This window comes from Aulonocara stuartgranti (genome assembly GCF_965226115.1).
Source record: "Aulonocara stuartgranti genome assembly, chromosome: 3".
Classification (NCBI taxonomy): Eukaryota; Metazoa; Chordata; class Actinopteri; order Cichliformes; family Cichlidae; genus Aulonocara; species Aulonocara stuartgranti.
Genome location: NC_138941.1, coordinates 17,574,856 through 17,592,029, shown reverse-complemented (window position 1 = coordinate 17,592,029; position 17,174 = coordinate 17,574,856). Strand labels below are relative to the sequence as shown.

The 17,174-nt window shown below is 43.4% G+C and overlaps 1 protein-coding gene across 5 annotated transcripts; it reads left to right on the top strand.

Annotated features, from left to right (window-relative positions):
* Window positions 1-3,703: 3,703 nt before the first annotated feature.
* Window positions 3,704-16,529, top strand: LOC309702585 (phosphatidylinositol-3-phosphate phosphatase MTMR1-like). Of its 5 annotated transcripts, XM_082527204.1 has the most exons (20): window positions 3,704-4,130; window positions 5,437-5,542; window positions 5,620-5,643; window positions 6,717-6,740; window positions 8,616-8,684; window positions 9,909-9,996; window positions 10,081-10,175; window positions 10,250-10,357; window positions 10,535-10,633; window positions 10,915-10,998; window positions 11,203-11,352; window positions 11,719-11,907; window positions 12,041-12,226; window positions 12,325-12,483; window positions 12,565-12,612; window positions 14,273-14,365; window positions 14,474-14,587; window positions 14,660-14,703; window positions 14,791-14,923; window positions 15,626-16,529. In XM_082527204.1, exons 1-20 carry the CDS (start codon window positions 4,024-4,026, stop codon window positions 15,785-15,787), a joined length of 2,082 nt encoding a protein of 693 aa, XP_082383330.1. In that variant the 5' UTR covers window positions 3,704-4,023; the 3' UTR covers window positions 15,788-16,529. The 5 variants fall into 5 exon arrangements, with proteins under 5 accessions (XP_082383330.1, XP_082383327.1, XP_082383326.1 ...); XM_082527201.1 differs by lacking the exon at window positions 8,616-8,684; XM_082527200.1 differs by lacking the exons at window positions 5,620-5,643; window positions 6,717-6,740.
* Window positions 16,530-17,174: the final 645 nt, after the last annotated feature.

Here is a 17,174-nt window from a genome sequence, read left to right as displayed (position 1 = left end):
TGTAGCCATCCAGATCCTTCAGGCTGTTCTGCAGTGTTTACAGTCAGTGACAGTCTAGCATAGAAAAGCATTACGAGTAGAAATAAAGAAATGTAGGGTTGTTTGTTTCAGCTGAGCTGGACAATCACAGACGGGCTTTTTCTACAGTTTGAACCAAAGACATGCTGTGAAGTTCTTCCAGCTTGCTGTGCTAAGTTTGGATGCACAGTCAAGCCCATAATTATTCAAATTTTGACTTAAAGTTACTATTATTTAACCAGCAAGTTCTTCTTTGACTGGAAATGACACAGGTGTCTCCCAAAAGATAATAAGATGATGTACAAAAGGCATTATTGTGGGAAAAAAAAAAACATTTCTCCGCTTTTATTGACATTTGAGCAAAAAGTGTCACGTCCAGAATTATTAAACTGTCAGTCTCTGGGAAAATGCAAAGTTGTGGACCAGTCCAAATAGTCCAAGCTGTTCTAAAGTATCCTAATTACCCTGATTAACTGGGAACAGCTGTTTTGACTCACCAGGTGAAAAACATCAGCTCTCTGCAGTGGGTTTGTGGACAGTCATGGTTAAGAGAAGGAGCTCAGTGAGGACCTGCGGCTGCACATTGTGGCTGCTCACAAGTCAGGAAAGGGCTACAAAGCATTATATCTCAATGTTTTAAAGGACCAGCGGCTACAGTGCAAAGTAGTGATGGGCAGATGAAGCCTCATGAAGCACTGAAGCTTTTCATCCAATTGGTTCACCCCAACGCGAAGCTTCTTGAAGCTTCATTTGCTCTATTAGGACACCTACTGGACGTAAAAATATTAGTTGGCATGAATTTGAAGAGTGTGGCATTTTGCACACAGCCTGTAAATATCAACAACAAAAGGAGTGTGTAAAACATGTATATTGTAGTGATGGCAGTATACTGTGTATATTTATGCTGGCAGTATGGAAAATGATTATTTGCGGCAAAGTTCAAACCGCTTCCTGAACCAGTCACGTGGTACAGCCGGGCAGCGAGGCTTCGGACGTCATCATTTTCAGCTCCTCCCATAAATGAAGCAAGCCTCGATACGCGCTTCGCGGAAACGCCCCCTCCATTACTCGACACACGCTCCGAATCCTCGATACAGAACGCCACATCACTAGTGCAAAGTATTATTAAAAAGTACAAAATGTTCCGCACTGGAAAATCTCAGAGGACGAGGTCGGAAGCCCAAAGTGACACCTGTGCTGGCCAGGAGGACAGTGAGAGAGGTGAAAAGAATCCAAGGATCACCACCGAGGCCATTCTGGTGAATCTGGGCTCTGCTAGTGGCAATTACTCAAGGCAGACAGCCTTGAGAAACGATTAGCAGACAACATTAATGTTTTGCAGTGACCCAGCCAGAGTCCTGACTTCAATCCAACTGAGAATCTGTGGAGGGAGCGAAAGATCAGGGTGATGGTAAAAAGACCCTCCAATCTGAAAGATGTGGAGCTCGTTGCTAAAGGTGCATGAGCAAAAATAGCTGTGGAGACGTGCAAAACACTGCTCTGTACTTATAGGAAGTGCTTGATTGCAGTAATACCCAATAAAGGCTTTTCTATTGATTATTGAGAAGGGTATGAATAATTCTGGACTTGATACTTTTTGTTCAAATGTAAGTAAAAGCTGAGATTTTTTTCCACAATGATGCCTCTTGTACATAGTCTTATCTTTTGGGAGACACCTGTGTCATTTCCAGTCAAAAAACAAAACAACATTTTGCTGGTTGAATTAAAATAACTTTAAGTCAAAATTTACCAGGGCTATGAATAATTATGTGCTTGACTGTACAAATTGGTGTCAAAAAGAAATAACAATTCAGCAAAGCGTCACACAATGTTAATGTAACTTGAATATTTCAAAAAGAATGTTGCCTACTGGAGGAAACACTGCCCCCTGCACGACCGTCAGTCAGAACAACAACACAGCAGGCTCTGACTAACTGCGTACTGAGGGAAGGTCAGTGGTCTGTTTTATAGCGCTTCTCTAACCTGAGCACTCAAACACAACTTCATCTAATGTTCACACTTTGATGGATGCATCAGAGAGCAACTTGGGCTTAGTGTCTCGCTCAAGGAGATTTTGGCATGCATATTAAATCTGCCAGAGATTGAACCACCAACCTTCACTCTGATTTTTTTTTTTTTTTTTTTAAATCCATCAGCCATCATCAAGCTGCTAAATACATTATATTTGGAGTGGCTGTAGAGCAGCAGGTCACCTACTAGCTCTATCTACTGCTCTACAGCCACTCCAAATATAATGTATTTAGCAGCTTGATGATGGCTGATGGATTTAAAAAAAAAAAAAAAAAAAAAAAAGTCTTTGTAGGAGTCTATAAAGACTCTACATTGTCTACAGATACTCTGTAAAACATTGGAGTGTCACCTCTCTGGTGAGAAAGGAGCCTGAGTTAGTGCGTGAGGTTGAGAGGTACTGGTTATATATAGTCGGTCTACCTCAACGTATACCTTGGGCTCCAGAACCAGTCTCCTGGAGAGGGGCTGGACTTGCTCTTGGTAAGAGGTGGCGGGCTCAGCTGGATAGTTTAGTATCCCCTCGACTTGCTGCCTGTACATTGGAGTTTTTCCTGGTGGACAAAACTGTTTGTTCCCTGCGCCTCCGGGTCGGGAAACAGGTCCTAACTGTCGTCTGCGCCTATGTGCCGAACAACAGTTCAGAGTACCCGGCCTTCTTGGAGTCACTGAGTGGGGTGCTGGAAAGTGCTCCACCTGGGGACTCTTTCATCCTAATGGAAGACTTCAACACTCATGTGGACAACAGCAATGACACCTGGAGGGAAGTGATGTGAACAGCCTGCCAGATGTGAACCGGAGCAGTGTTCTGTTGAGCAGACTTCTGTGTAAAACGCAACAACCACCATGTTTGAACATAGAGGTGTCCATAAGTGCACGTGGCACCAGGACAGCCCAGGCTGATGATTGATTTTGATTTATGATTGCTTATGTTCCTGTTCCTCTGCACAGGTGTTTTTTTAAAAAAAAGAAAAAAAAAAAAAGAAAAAAAAATCGCGAGTTTACCAGTTACAAAAGCATGTTTTCCTCTTCCTGTAAAAAAAGGAAAAAATATCATTTCATAGATTTTTCAAGTGTGGAGAAAAAGTGAAAACCAATTAATTGTCATTTAATTTATTACCCATAAAGAAAGTTAATTTAAGACATTTACTGATAATTATCAGGGTGATGAATTTTTCAGGTTGATGTTAGGAAAGCTTGGAGTTTTTGTTAAAAAAAAAAAAAAAAAAAAAAAATTAACTCGAAGATATTTTCTTTATATATGTATGCTGTATACATGCTATATCAGTGCATCCTATGTTTATTATTGGTCTTGAAGAATACCTGTGACAGAATTTTGTTGTAATATTTTAATTAATGATGTAGATTTTTTGCGGTTGCTCCAACTTTTCTGCATTTAAAGATTATATGAAACATCCTTTAAGCAGTTACCCCCGTTTCTACCAGCAGTCCTAAATGTGGTGAATTCAGACAGGTTAATTTAAGATAGAATATGTGGTTATTTAATTATTCGTGTGTTTTTTGTATTGTGTTATTATTTGATGAACATGTTTGACACCCACATCCTCTCGTGGCATTTTTCTTCGTTCCGTGTTGACTTCTTCTTCTTCTTGCGCTGATGTGGCAGTTTTGTCTAAATGGCGACGCCTGTCGGCCAGACCGTGCAACAGCATCCTTAGCACTGGTAGAAGCCGTGGCGACGTCACTGTTTGCGAACAACAATGCTGCGGGTATAGATGCGACTAAGAGGAAGTGCAAACAACCAAAGCAGAGGAAACCACTGCATGTGAGATCCGCTGTCGAGCCTCTGATTAGTTTCTTTACACCGTTCGGAGTCCTTAAAGATCCATTACAGCCGCTGGGAGCGGACACTGGAATTACACCGAGCTTTAGTTTCATCCGCATCCCTTGTCTGTATCAGAGGAAACCATCATCTGCGCCCCCCGGTGACCCAGAAACGAAGCAGTCGTGTGACAGATGGAGAAACAGGCCGGAGGTGCCGGCGCTGGGGACGGTGCAGGGGCGAACAGAAAGCCGTGGGGCTCGCCGACTTGCGGCGCGGCAGCCGGTGATACCCTGGACAGGTAAGCAGGCTCGCTAACGAGAAAACGTGACGTCGATGCCCAGCTTGTTACTTATGCTCGTCTCGCTTTCCCACCGAACACCAGCAACATGAAATATTAGTAGTATTTCTTCACACCTTCATCTCGGCATCGATCCACAGACCAGTGCTTGGGTCAAACTTTCCAACGTGACAAAACACTCATCACGGATGTAGTGTGTTAGCATTTCATCTCAGTGTTATTTGGAACCACAACATACAACACAGTAGCTGACAAAATAATACGGTCACGTGATTAACACAGCATATAGGAAATGCACAGGAATGAGGCGGAATATGGCCACCCAGCCTGCAGACGCCGAGTTACGCATCCGTATCTGCCGCTCAGAGGAAGCGACGTGCAGCGCAGCCACCTGAGGGAGAGATGACGTGGTGACAGAAATGTTACAATGTTGCTCCTGTTAAAACAATGCCGACACTGAAACGTGGGGTTGTGTTGTGCTGGGTAGGAACCATGTTCTTTATGTAGTCTTTATGCTGATGCCTGCTTATCATCCCCCCATTATAGTACTAAAACTGGAGGAAGCGTCACACAGTCGTAACTCCTCCCCCTCAACATTCCAAGACATTCACACCACAAAGCTGCTCCAATCCAGACTGAGTCTGTCAGAGGCACTGGCTTATCTTCTGTCACCGACAAGCTTCATATGAGCTGATATATTGTTCTCGGCTTGATATTCAGGACTGTCATGGAGACCGACCGTATGTCTCCATCACTCAGACAACCGCTGTCAAAGCTCAGGGACAGGATGTTGTACTGTCTGGCTCAGGAGTGGGAGAAAAATCCATACAGCAAAGTATCATCAAATTTTGCATCCAAAAATCAACATTTTATTAAATAAATGAAAATACTCTGTGAATACTACAAAAGTCTGACTTGGACTGACTGAAGTCACAATGCAGTTTATATCAGAGACAGATTGCATATAATTGGCAACTTCACCCCGTGTAGTTGCAGGCTGGTGTCAGTCTGATGGCAGACTCAGTCCAGCAACATTTCTGGCAGCTTTTAGTGGCAGTGTTGGTTTTCTTAGCAATCATCGTTTGCAGTTGAAATAATATTAGTTATGCATTAATAACATTGTTACTACACAGGGATTCTGCTCTTTGAGCTGGGGGAACGTTCTCATCTGTAACATGTGGTCAGCTGAACATTGTCCTCACTGACAGAGGATGTTTATCTGTTTAACACATGCATCTTACAGTGATGATGTTAAACGTGAATATAGCCGAATATACGTCAGTTCACTGTTTCACTCTGTGTTCAGTCCAACAGGTTCTCACGTAGAATGGTGTAAACAGCTAATAGCAGCCACAATCTCCAGTCAGATCTCAGGATCAGTCCAACCAGACATTGGGAGCAGGGACATCAAGGTAGATAACACACAGCACACACAGACACACACACTGCTGGCAGTGATTCTCATCCGTGTGTATTCTGTAACTAATAGGCTGGGAGAAGACCAGACTTCATGGTAAGTCTCGGAGACGTCTCCATGTGAGCTGCTTTGAGTGTGGGCGCCTAGTTTTGTCTGTTAAGTCCATATGAATGATAAAGTCTGCTGTCATTGTTTAGGGACACTACTGAGCAAGTTATCGACTGCTTCTGTCTGTCAGCGGCCTGCTCTCTGCAACCACCGCTCTGTAGCGAGGCGCATTTTGGCTCATTCATATTGAGTTTTGTCTGTTAGACCTCAGATCAGGCAGAGGTGTAATGTTCTATGTATTGCACATTATATGCAATGTGCTTTATTAACTAGACGATGCTGCTCATATAGATCTGTTATTTAGCAGGGTTTAGCTGTATTGTTTGCAAGTCTAACACATCACACTAGACCTGCAGAGAGAGACCAAACTGTGGCCCCTGGTTGTATAACATTAGATCTTTGCAAACGCTGACAATAAAATATGATAACACCTCACTACATCTTCTACAGCTATTACGTTGCACCTGAGCAATAAGGCTGACCAATATTCAGAGAACTGGAGTTTTCCTTCCCGAAATCCAGATCGGAACCAAACTCTGTGCTTATAGCTGCTGAGAACTGTGAGCTGAACAGTGTTAGTTGTGTTATTTCTTTGAAAAGTTGCATTTCCAGGAACTTATCACAGTCTTGAGAAATGTAACCAGAGTAGCACAGACTTCACTGTCACCACTGTGGTATGTACACTGTCTGTGAAATGACAAATAGCTCCTGAATGTAAAAAGACACCACTCTGTGCACATCTAATGAAATGTGTGTAGTGAATTCACCTCCACTGTGTCAGATCAAACCCTCCGATTTAAGGCTCACTTCATTAGAACAAAGTTAGAAGCGCAGCTTTCCTGCAGCTTGTCTGAACTTGTATCGGCTGTTTGTCACTTGTTGTCTTTGCTTGAATTTTGAGGCTCATTGTTTGGAGGTTGCTTCTGCGCGCTTGTCTATTTGCATCCTTCTGTTATAAACACAGACTGATGTGCCACACATTAAAGATAACCTTTGGGTTGAACCAGAGTGTCACCTTAGTGCTTTCCATTTCATGTCCATGTGGTGTGTTTAACCTCCAGGTGTCCAAGAGGCTGAATCGCAGGGTAAGAGTTGTTGTCCTTTCAACACATTTACAACACAAGTGTACTGCACACACACAGGAGTTTTGTAGCCTGGGATAAAGCAACAGCTGCCTCTTGACTGTGATTCTTGTGATACAGCAAATGTTCAAATTAGACGAATACCTGTAACGGCTTTAGGACGTGCTCTGAATAAATATTGCATGTGATGCAAATTTGAGCAGTTTGTTACTGTGTGTAACCAAATCAGCCTCCTGCTGCAGACAGACCAGAGCTGCTGCTCCTCTCTGCTCACTCTACTTCCTGTTTATCCCTCTCTGCTTTTCTTCATCTTTCTTTTTTCATTCTTAATTAAGTATGAAACTGACTCCACTGCAACAGAGAAAGAAACCAACCAGACAAACTGTAGCGCCTCAATAAGAAAATCTAATTAAAGTGGGGTTTTTGTAACTCGATGTTGTTTGATGAGTGGACTGGCTGCAAATCAATTTCCCATTGGGGACATTAAAGTTACCAAACAGTGTTTGCATGTGAAGGCCATCACAGTGGTGGGAGCATCAAGCTGTGGGAATAATTCAGTGTTTCTAGAACTGGGAATCATGCCAGTGGGTGGAAGGAATCCTGAATGGATCTGTGAAGCTTCTGAGCAAACCTAGGTTTGGATTGTTATAATAACAATAATAATACATTTTATCTATAGGTGCCTTTAAGAGGCTCAAGGTCACCTTACAATAGCACAAGAACAATCGCAACAATACAATATAAAAAACATGGCAAAATAACATTTAGACATAAGGTAAATAAGAAAAACCAAGCATGACAGTATAAAAGCTGAGCAAGTAAAAATGGACTAAGACAGAGCAGGTGTATGCAATTCTGAATAGATGAGTTTTGAGGTGTGATTTAAAAGTGGTTTGTGGTCAGGAAGTTCTGGTGGAAGTGCATCCAAGTGCATCCACCACACAGGCGGAGCAGAGTGGGGTCGTTAGGCCTGGGGTTCAAGCTTGACAGGAAGTGCTTCCTGGAGCTCTACCAGGGCCCAAAATGCCTGGAATTATTTAGAAAAAAAGAGATGCCCCAATACACACCACAGGTTCAAAGGTCACATACTTGTTGTTTTTCAGTGTTTAGCAGTTCATACTTTTTGGCTGTTCTAAATCTTTTATTCATGTACATTCTGAGTGCCTCATTCAATATAAATTGTCAAATATTTGTGTTTTTCTCTTATTATCCCTGATAACACTCTTATAGTTTACAGTAGAGCAACACAACTACCAGATGTTGAAAGAAATAGTCGTCCTGACAAAGGGGACAAAAACTCTCAGATGATTTTATGACACTTTTACAGCTGAAACAGCAAAATGATTCCAGGCGGCCGGCTTAACATGATCGATGTTATTAAACCCCAACTTGCTCTTTATTGCATCTGTCAGAGGTAAAACGTGATTGGTGAACGAGGGATGCTTTGAGTGCTCACGTAGACTAGAAAAGCACTAACGAACGAGTCCACATTAGCATCAGGGGAGCTAATATTTTTGACTCTGGTAGGTTTTGTGAAATTAATTTGTTTCTGTGTGAAAGGGGACATAGTGTGCACATCCATCATATAAACCTCAGATGTTTGGGAACCCTGTTAAAAACTCCCTGCTGTTTAACAACACTTGGGAAACTTGACAAACCTACTTTAAACATTTTTCATAGACGGCCCAATAATTCTGTGCTCATCTGTTTCACACGAGCTAGACTTTGTTTTGTACTGCCCTCTCAAAGGGAGTGATGCACTTGTGTCGTCACATCTTCAAACACATAACATCTTTCAGTCTATAAGCGTGTCCTTTTACTATATAATCTCTCTCTGTCTCTTTGTCTCACTGTCTTCATGCTGGCTTTTCCCTGCAGCAGGATTCACAGGATGAAGGGCTTTGTTACCATGGAGACATTGACTCTGAGCATCCTTCCAATGCTTTGGCAAGTCTGTCTCTTACTTTTCTTCAGTTTTCTTGCTCCTCGCTCTGTTGGTCTGCCTGCTTCATCCTTTCCGTTCACTCTTCTTTCCCTTAGTGCTGCTGCGCTATCCTGGCAAAATGATATGTACAACAGTCAGGGAGGGTCTTATAAAAGATGTTACTGATTCGTATTCTTGGAAATGTAGAATGTGTGTGGTAGCCAGGTCCTGATTAAGAATCAGACAAAACATTAAAACCAGTATTGTTGAACAATCATATGACGCGCTTTGGTGACAGTGGGAAGGAAAAACCTCCGGCAGAACCAGGCTCAGGGAGGGGCGGGGCCATCTGCTGCGACCGGTTGGGTTGAGAGAAGGAAGACAGGATAAAGACATGCTGTGGAAGAGAGACAGAGATTAATAACAAGTATGATTCAGTGCAGAGAGGTCTGTTAATACATAAGCTGTGTCCCAAAACCTAGGATGCATCCTTTGCAGTAAGGAGGACCCGGCCTCCTTTGGAGGCCTTCTCGGCCCAAGTAGACCGAGGAGGCCGGAAGTGCAGAGCTTTGAAATTGGACGATCCAGCCTTCAGTTTTGCAACACTAGCTGTCTCGGTGGAGTTTAATAAACTCGGCCGTCTGCTCCTTGCCATCTAAAATATAACAGGACGCTGGAGCAAACTCTCGACGGTCTCTTTTGACGTTTATCCAGCTGTATAAAAACTATAACTTTAATCTCAGCCAAACCGATTTACTCACGAACAAATAAAATACTGAAAAAAGCCAAACATTAACATTTTTAAGTTATCTAAGTGACTGATATATCATGTTTAACCTCAGTAGCGAAACACGGCAGGAGTCTGAAAACAGCGTGCGGGGATTTTGCAGTTCTCGCTGGCTCGAGTGACCATTGAACCCCGGCTAGCTATCGAGCTGGTGGGTAACAGATGTCTCCGAAAACGTTGGAGCACTTTGGGACACAGCTTTAGTGAGTGAAGAAGGAACACCCAGTGCATCATGGGAATCCCCCGTCAGCCTACACCTATTGCAGCATAACTAAGGGAGGATCCAGCTCTAACTATATGCTTTAGCAAAAAGGATTATTGTTCTAACACTGATGAGTTTATTTTGCAACAGTAGCAAAATACCTCTCCATTACAGGCTTGATAATGATGTGTCTGCAAGTACTAGCTAGCATAAAACAGGTGTGTAGTGGTCCCACTGAGTGATCTGTGATCTTTGCAGACCCTCCCAGGTCTGAGATACGGAGCACAGGTCAAAATGTTCCAGAACCAGGTTCCTCTGCTCCCTGGAGAGACCATCCAAACTACAGGTACCTTCATTCTTCCTAGTCTCTATGTGTATTGTCCAGTCATACAAATACACCTGTGTAATCAGCGCTTTTCTTTTCCTACAGTCAAGGATGTGATGTACATTTGTCCATTCAGCGGTCTGGTTACTGGGACTTTGACCGTCACAGACTACAAGCTGTACTTCATCAGTGTGGAAAAGGTCTGCTAGATTATTAGAAGTGCTGTAGCGCGCTCCATCTGTACCAGTGTGTTCATGTTAGTGTGTCCATTCAGGACTCTCCCTTCATTCTGGATGTGAACCTGGGAGTCATCAGCAGGATCGAATCTATCAGTGTTCCCAACCAAGGAGAGAACAACAAGGGACTGGAGCTGGTCTGCAAGGTACCGCTTTAATACACAAGCAGTCACACAAATGCATGATTACATGTGTTAAAACACGTCATCTAACATCTTATAGGCATTTTTAGTTAACAGCAATAAAAGAAAAACCCAGAAAATGTGCAAATGTCTTATTTTGGCGAGTCTGCTGATTGAGCAGTTTCCTGCTTCATGCTTCAGGACATGAGGAGTCCCAGGTTTGCCTATAAGATGGAGGAGAGCCAGCCAGACGTGGTGGAGGTGCTGACCAAACATGCCTTTCCTCTGTCCCACAGTCTGGTCAGTTTAATTCTCTTGTCCTGTATTTACTGCTTTTAACTGACGTGTCACTCAGATCTGCCTCACAACATACAGTGACAGATAGCAGACGCAAGCACCAACATACAAAATGATAAAGAGGAGCAAAGGTTGGAGGATAGTGAGGAGTTTGACAGTTAGCTGTAGAAGGCTTTTGGTTAGTCCCATAAGGCAAACTGGTCGTGAGTGAGGGCGGTTATAGTAAAAACTACTGTTTGTTACATCTGCATGACTAATTCTGTAACTGTGACTTCCTCTGGCAGCCCTTGTTTGCCTTCCTGTACAAAGAGCAGTTTCCTGTGGACGGCTGGAAGGTGTATGACCCAGCAGCAGAATACAGACGTCAGGTAACTCCACGGGCGCCGTTACTCTACGACTGACATGTTGCCAGTTAACCTCATTTGTTGCAAAATGTTTCTCTGTTTCTTTTTTAATAGCACTTTTCCAGCATCCTGAACATTTTATGTGTGAACAAGTTACGTGTGTATCAGATTTGTTTTCTACATTATCCAGACTTTGTTTCTTTTCTCTGCTTGCATGTCTTTTGTCAGGGGCTTCCTAATGAGAGCTGGACCATCAGTAAGATAAACAGCACCTATGAGCTATGTGACACGTATCCTTCCGTCCTGGTCATCCCCACCAACATCACAGATGAAGACATCAAACGAGTGGCTGTGTTCAGAGCCAAGCACCGTATACCGGTCAGTCTGAGCACAGATCTGAGGCTTTGCTCTTTATCTCAGAGTAGAACGGGAGCAGCTCCCAGTTTGGATTCGAGGGACAGACAGCGTCTCTACTTTTAAGATTAAAGATATAGCTAGGGCTGGATTAGCTGACCCTAAACCTCCCTGATGTTACGCTGCAATAGGCTGCTGCAAGCTTCCCGCGATGTTTGCAGGTTCATTGGCTGATGACTTGTCAGTTAGCCATACATCTTGCTTTGTAACTTTAGTATTTATGGGAACACACAAAATGAATGTTAGTTTAGATTGTGTCCGAGCTGTTTCCTCATGCTGTGCTCAGTGTGTTTGGCTCGCTTGAACTGGTCTTGCTCTTCCTGCTTGCAGGTCTTGTCCTGGATCCACCCGGAGTCTCAGGCCACCATCGTGCGCTGTAGCCAGCCGCTAGTTGGGCCGTCAGACCGTCGCTGTAAAGAAGACGAACGCTTTCTCCAAATCATCATGGACGCCAACGCTCAGTCCCACAAGCTCACCATCTTTGATGCCCGACAGAGCAGCGTGGCCATCACCAACAAGGTGCAACACAGAGCGTTTTAACCACGCTGCTATAGAGACATGCTTCTTCATCACTGCTCACCCTTACATCACTTATTAACACGGAAATCTCTCTTTTTCTTTTGGACTCCTCCGCTGCCTCCATCACATGCAGGGAAAGGATGGAGGGTATGAAAGCGAGAGTTTCTACCCCAACGTAGAGCTAAACTTCCTGGAAATTCCAAACATTCATGTGATGAGGGAGTCTCTCAGGAAGATGAAGGATGTCGTTTATCCTACCATAGACGAAGCCCACTGGCACTCCTTTATCGACCAGACGCACTGGCTGGAGTACATACGGGTAAACTACACAAACGCACGCCAGCCACATAAAAGAAGGAACAAGCTGTTTCCTTATGCAAAGAATAGATCTTAACCACACGGCCCTGCTGTGTTTAGCTGTTATTAGCAGGAGCAGCAAAGGTAGCTGATAAGCTGGAGTCTGGGAAGACGTCGGTGGTGGTTCACTGCAGCGACGGCTGGGACAGGACAGCCCAGCTTACCTCTCTGGCCATGCTGATGCTGGACAGTTACTATCGCACACTGAGAGGCTTCCAGGTTACACACACCAAGTACACACTCCAGACCTCATCTTTGCATGTAGTAACGTACTAAACATATATATGCTTGTGTTTGCAGGTTTTAGTGGAGAAGGAGTGGATTAGTTTTGGACACAAGTTTGCTGCTGTAAGAGTCTGCTACATATAATATTTGTTGGTTTGCTTTATATCCCTATTTTTTACATAACAATCTGGCATCAACATGCAGTCATTTACATAGTTACCTGGAATGAAGTACATTCACGGGCCTTTGCTTTTCATGTACACACTCCAGTGTCGCTGCATATGTAAACAAGTTAGAGGTGCTGTAATGCATTTGCTTCACATGCAGAGATTCCGAGTCCAGGAGGAGAAATACTTACGAGAAGATCTGTCATAAAAATCTGCACCATATTAAATATGCATGCCTTGTTATTAAGGAAGCAGCCAGAAGAAGCTTTTAGTTGTATATGAGAAAGCAAATGATACGACTCAACATCAGGCATTCTTTACCTCGCCAGCTCCACAGTTAGAAGTCTGCCAGATAGTTTGCAAAATTAATTAATAATACTAATTAATAATTTGAAAATAGGGCAGGAAACTGAACGGCAAATGCAGAGCAAAGGAAAAATTGATATGTTTTATATTTTAGATTCCATCCTTTGCTTTGTTGGCAGCGCTGCAAACCCTCGGCCTTCTCTCAGTGAGCTTCATGCTGTCGTCACCTGACGTGTTTCCCCTCACAGGTGAGCCTGTCAGGGCTCATTTGCTGAATTTCTTGCCTTCTTAATGAGGTTGGGACCATCAGGTGTGTTGTGCAGCAGTCAGGTTGGTGCACAGCTGACAGCCATATTAGAGAACTATTATAATTCATATTATGGCAAGAACCAATCAGCTGAGAGAAACAACAGCCCATCATTACTTTAAGAACTGAAGCTCAGTCAGGCTGTAAAACTGCTAAAACTTTGAATGTGTCCCCAAGTGCTGTCACAAAAACCATCAAGACCACGATGGAACTGTCTGACATGAGGACGCCCCAGGAAAGGAAGAGCAGGAGTCCCCTCTGCTGCTGAGGAGACATTCATCCGAGTCACCAGCCTCAGAAATCACAAGTTAACAGCAGCTCAGATCAGAGCCCAGATAGATGCACACAGAGCTCCAGTAGCAGACACATCTCTACATGTTCAGAGGAGACTGTGTGAATCAGGCCTTTATGGTCAAACAGCTGCTGAGAAACACAAGGAGTGGACATTAGACCAGAGGACATCTGTGCTTTGGTCTGTCCACATTTGAGATCTTTGGTTCCACCTGCCATGTCTTTGTGTGACGGAGAAGTGAAGGCAAAAGGACCAACAAGTGCTCAGCATCTCTGGGAACTCCTTCAAGACTGTTGGAAACCGTTTCAGGAGACGACCTCATGAAGCTCATGGAGAGAACGCCAAGAGGGAGCAAAGCAGGACTCAAAGCAAAGGCTGTTTGGAAGAATCTGAAATATCAAACATGTTGGAAGAATCTGAAATATCAAACATGTTCTGAGTTATTTCACACTTTTTTGTTATTACAGAATTTCATGTGTTCATTCATAGTTCTGATGCCTTCAGTGAGAATCTACAGTGTAAACACTCGTGAAAATAAAGGAACAACATCCATACTTTTGACTGGTTGTATATTTCTGTGTAAAAGCTCAGAAATGATGCAGGAGTCTAGTTTCATATTAAACATATCAGATGTAAGAAATATGAAGATTTGAAACGACGTCAGGCAGGCTCAACAAATGCTTATAACTACTTTTCCCCCCTGTGTTAAAGCGCGTGGGCCACGGTGATGAGAACCATGCTAACTCAGAGCGCTCGCCTCTGTTCGTCCAGTTTATCGACTGCGTCTGGCAGATGACTCGACAGGTCGGTCCTGGACTCCAGCTTCAACAGCACATCGTGTTCATTTCTTGATTCCAGTATGTCTTTGTGTGTACGTATTTACATCATTTCTCTGACTCGTTCTGAACGCAGTTCCCAGCAGCCTTTGAGTTCAATGAGCTCTTCCTGATCACCGTGCTGGACCATCTGTACAGCTGTCTGTTTGGTACATTCCTCTACAGCAGTGAACAGGAGCGGGCCAACCAGGTATGTTCGTGTCCTGATGCAACAGGGTCATAGAAGCTGTTTCAGCTGAAAGTCTAACTTTGTTTTGTGCAGGAGGTTCCAGCCAAGACTGTGTCTCTCTGGTCGTACATCAACAGGTACGTTAATGACCTCGCTGGTTATGTTAAGCGTGAGTGGACAAGATTACTGAAAGGTTTTGACTGGTTGATGCTGTTACCTGACAGCCAGCCCGAGGACTTCACCAACCCCTTCTATGTGGACTATGAGAACCACGTTCTCTACCCGATGGTTTCGCCCAGACACCTGGAGCTTTGGACCAGTTACTATGCCCGCTGGAACCCACGCATGAGGCCACAGGTACGCTGGTGGTAGCTGGTGAAGGAGTCTGGTTAGGGCTGAGATGTTCACCACAGATAAATGTTACCAGAAAACAACAGGTAACAGAAACAAGATCTACAAGAAAGCTCTCGTGATGGATTTAGTCATCCATCCACCCGCTTCTGCTTCTCCTTGTCAGGGTCGCGGGCTGATCAATTATTGATTCATGTACTAACAGGAACCGAGCAACAGAGACCGTACGGTTACATTGTGACCTTGGTTCTCTGAGTAAGAATCTCTGGAGAGTGGAGTCTCGAGATGATAGAGAACTAATGTCTAAGTTCTATATTTCACTGTTTTACTCTTTGGTGCAGTTGTGGATGTTATTTTTGTGGCTCAGCTGCAGGGGAGGGTGGAGCAGTGGGTTCACGGGACGCTGAGCCACACAGCTGCTCTCAGTCACCTGGTCATGCCGGGACACGGGACCTGATGAGAGAAGGGAAGATAAAATTTTGATCAAATAATCCCAGACGAAGGAGCTTATTTTTTATAATACAGAGAAGAAAACATCTTCTTTTCTATTCAGTTCTGGCTGCTTATCTCCTGATGGTGTTGGAGTTCACTCACAAACAGCAGACACTCAGACAGAGCTCACAGTAAGAGTCTCAGCTGTGCCGAGCTGAGTCTACTGAGGACTGCTGGAGAAAGACTGTAGCTCCTCACGCTGTGATTGTGTTTCAGGTACCAGTGCACCAGACTCTGAAGGATCTGCTGATCCTGAGAGCAGAGCTCCAGAGGAGGGTGGAGGAGCTGCAAAGAGAGGCTTCATCCCACTCCCTGTCGTCCTCCTCGGACCACTCCCCGACACACACCACAGGAACCCCGCTGCACACGGCTGTCTGACAGGGACGGCCACACATGACTGCTTTTATGTGTTTTAACAAAGTTACACCAAAATACTAATTGACTGATATTTTTATCAACATTTCCATTTGAGAAAAATAAAATAACTCCTCGAGATATTTGTAAAATTAAAAAGCATTTAGAAAATGTTTTAAACTAGACCTAACTGAAGCGTCCTGTTAACTATATTTATATTATTTTTATTGCACTTCACAAGAGCATGGATTTTTTCTACTGTTCAACCAAAGCATGTTAGAAAACATGTTAATATAAAGTGATTTGGGTTCATTTTCTTGTTGCACTCTGTGGATGTTGCACCAGTTCAACCTTAAAACTAATTATGTGAATGCAAAGCATGAAAAATAAAAAGTTATTCTTATTCAGAGTTTGTGGTTTAAGGCTCTATGTGCAGATTTTTATATGATGTGTTGTTGTTTTATGGCTCTGCTGCTCTGACGAGTCACATGCACTGCTGAACACGCTCCAGCTGGTAATGTTTATTGATTTGTAATGAAGACAGTTATGAACGGAAACTGTAAAATTATTGAACTCTAAAGAAGACAACAGCTACAGCTGTTTTATTTTCCAGCTCTACCACACAGTTCATGGCACAACCAACTATTCTCTGCTTACAAACACAGGGACCAACGTCTGCATGCAGAGACTGCTGTGTGTTTCCTTTTTATTTTTTACAAACACCAACTTCTTCTTTGTCTTAAATAAACTATTTTTGACTTCTGTGTTTCTGTTGCGTCTCTGTGAAACAACACGTCCCTGGTCACATCCTTCAAAACGTGTTTTTTTTCCACTGTATAAAACTGTTTGCAATGCATGCCCCTCATGTACGACTGTATGCATGTTCATGCTGCTCTGTTTTCTCAGTTTGCTTCAGAATCAGTGTTAGAACCTGGCAAATAAGAATTTTTATTCATATTTCATTCTTATATGGAACACAATATGTGTCATTATGAAGGCCTTAAATGCACAGGGTGCAGTGGGTCTGCCACCCTGTGTAGCTTCACACACTCCTGACAAACTGATGTTGCAGAAACATTACACACAGCAGCTTAAGAATAAAACAAAACACGACAGACAGCAGCTGTTAATTGGATCATAATTGATTGCTTTTGTATCATTATCGTTCTTATTTACACATTTAAATACAACAGCAACGCTGACCAAAGTCCTGTACAGAAATACAAAATAGTATCAAATAACTCGTACTGTATGAAAAGCCAGTGAATACAAATGTGTGTTTAGATGAGATTTGAAGACTGACAGTAGGAGCCTGTCTGATGTGTAGGGGTACATTTAGGGGCTACGAACCCTTGATGGCCTCTGTGAACCAGCCTCGACCTTGGTGCGGCTAAAAGCAACAAATCATTTG

Excerpts from the sequence above, each read along its gene's own strand:
- LOC309702585 (XM_082527204.1), top strand. The coding sequence starts at position 4,024 with ATGGAGAAACAGGCCGGAGGTGCCGGCGCTGGGGACGGTGCAGGGGCG. Across the intron at positions 5,543-5,619 it reads TTGGGAGCAGGGACATCAAG|GCTGGGAGAAGACCAGACTT; the intron begins GTAGATAACACA and ends TGTAACTAATAG. Across the intron at positions 10,176-10,249 it reads ACTTCATCAGTGTGGAAAAG|GACTCTCCCTTCATTCTGGA; the intron begins GTCTGCTAGATT and ends GTGTCCATTCAG.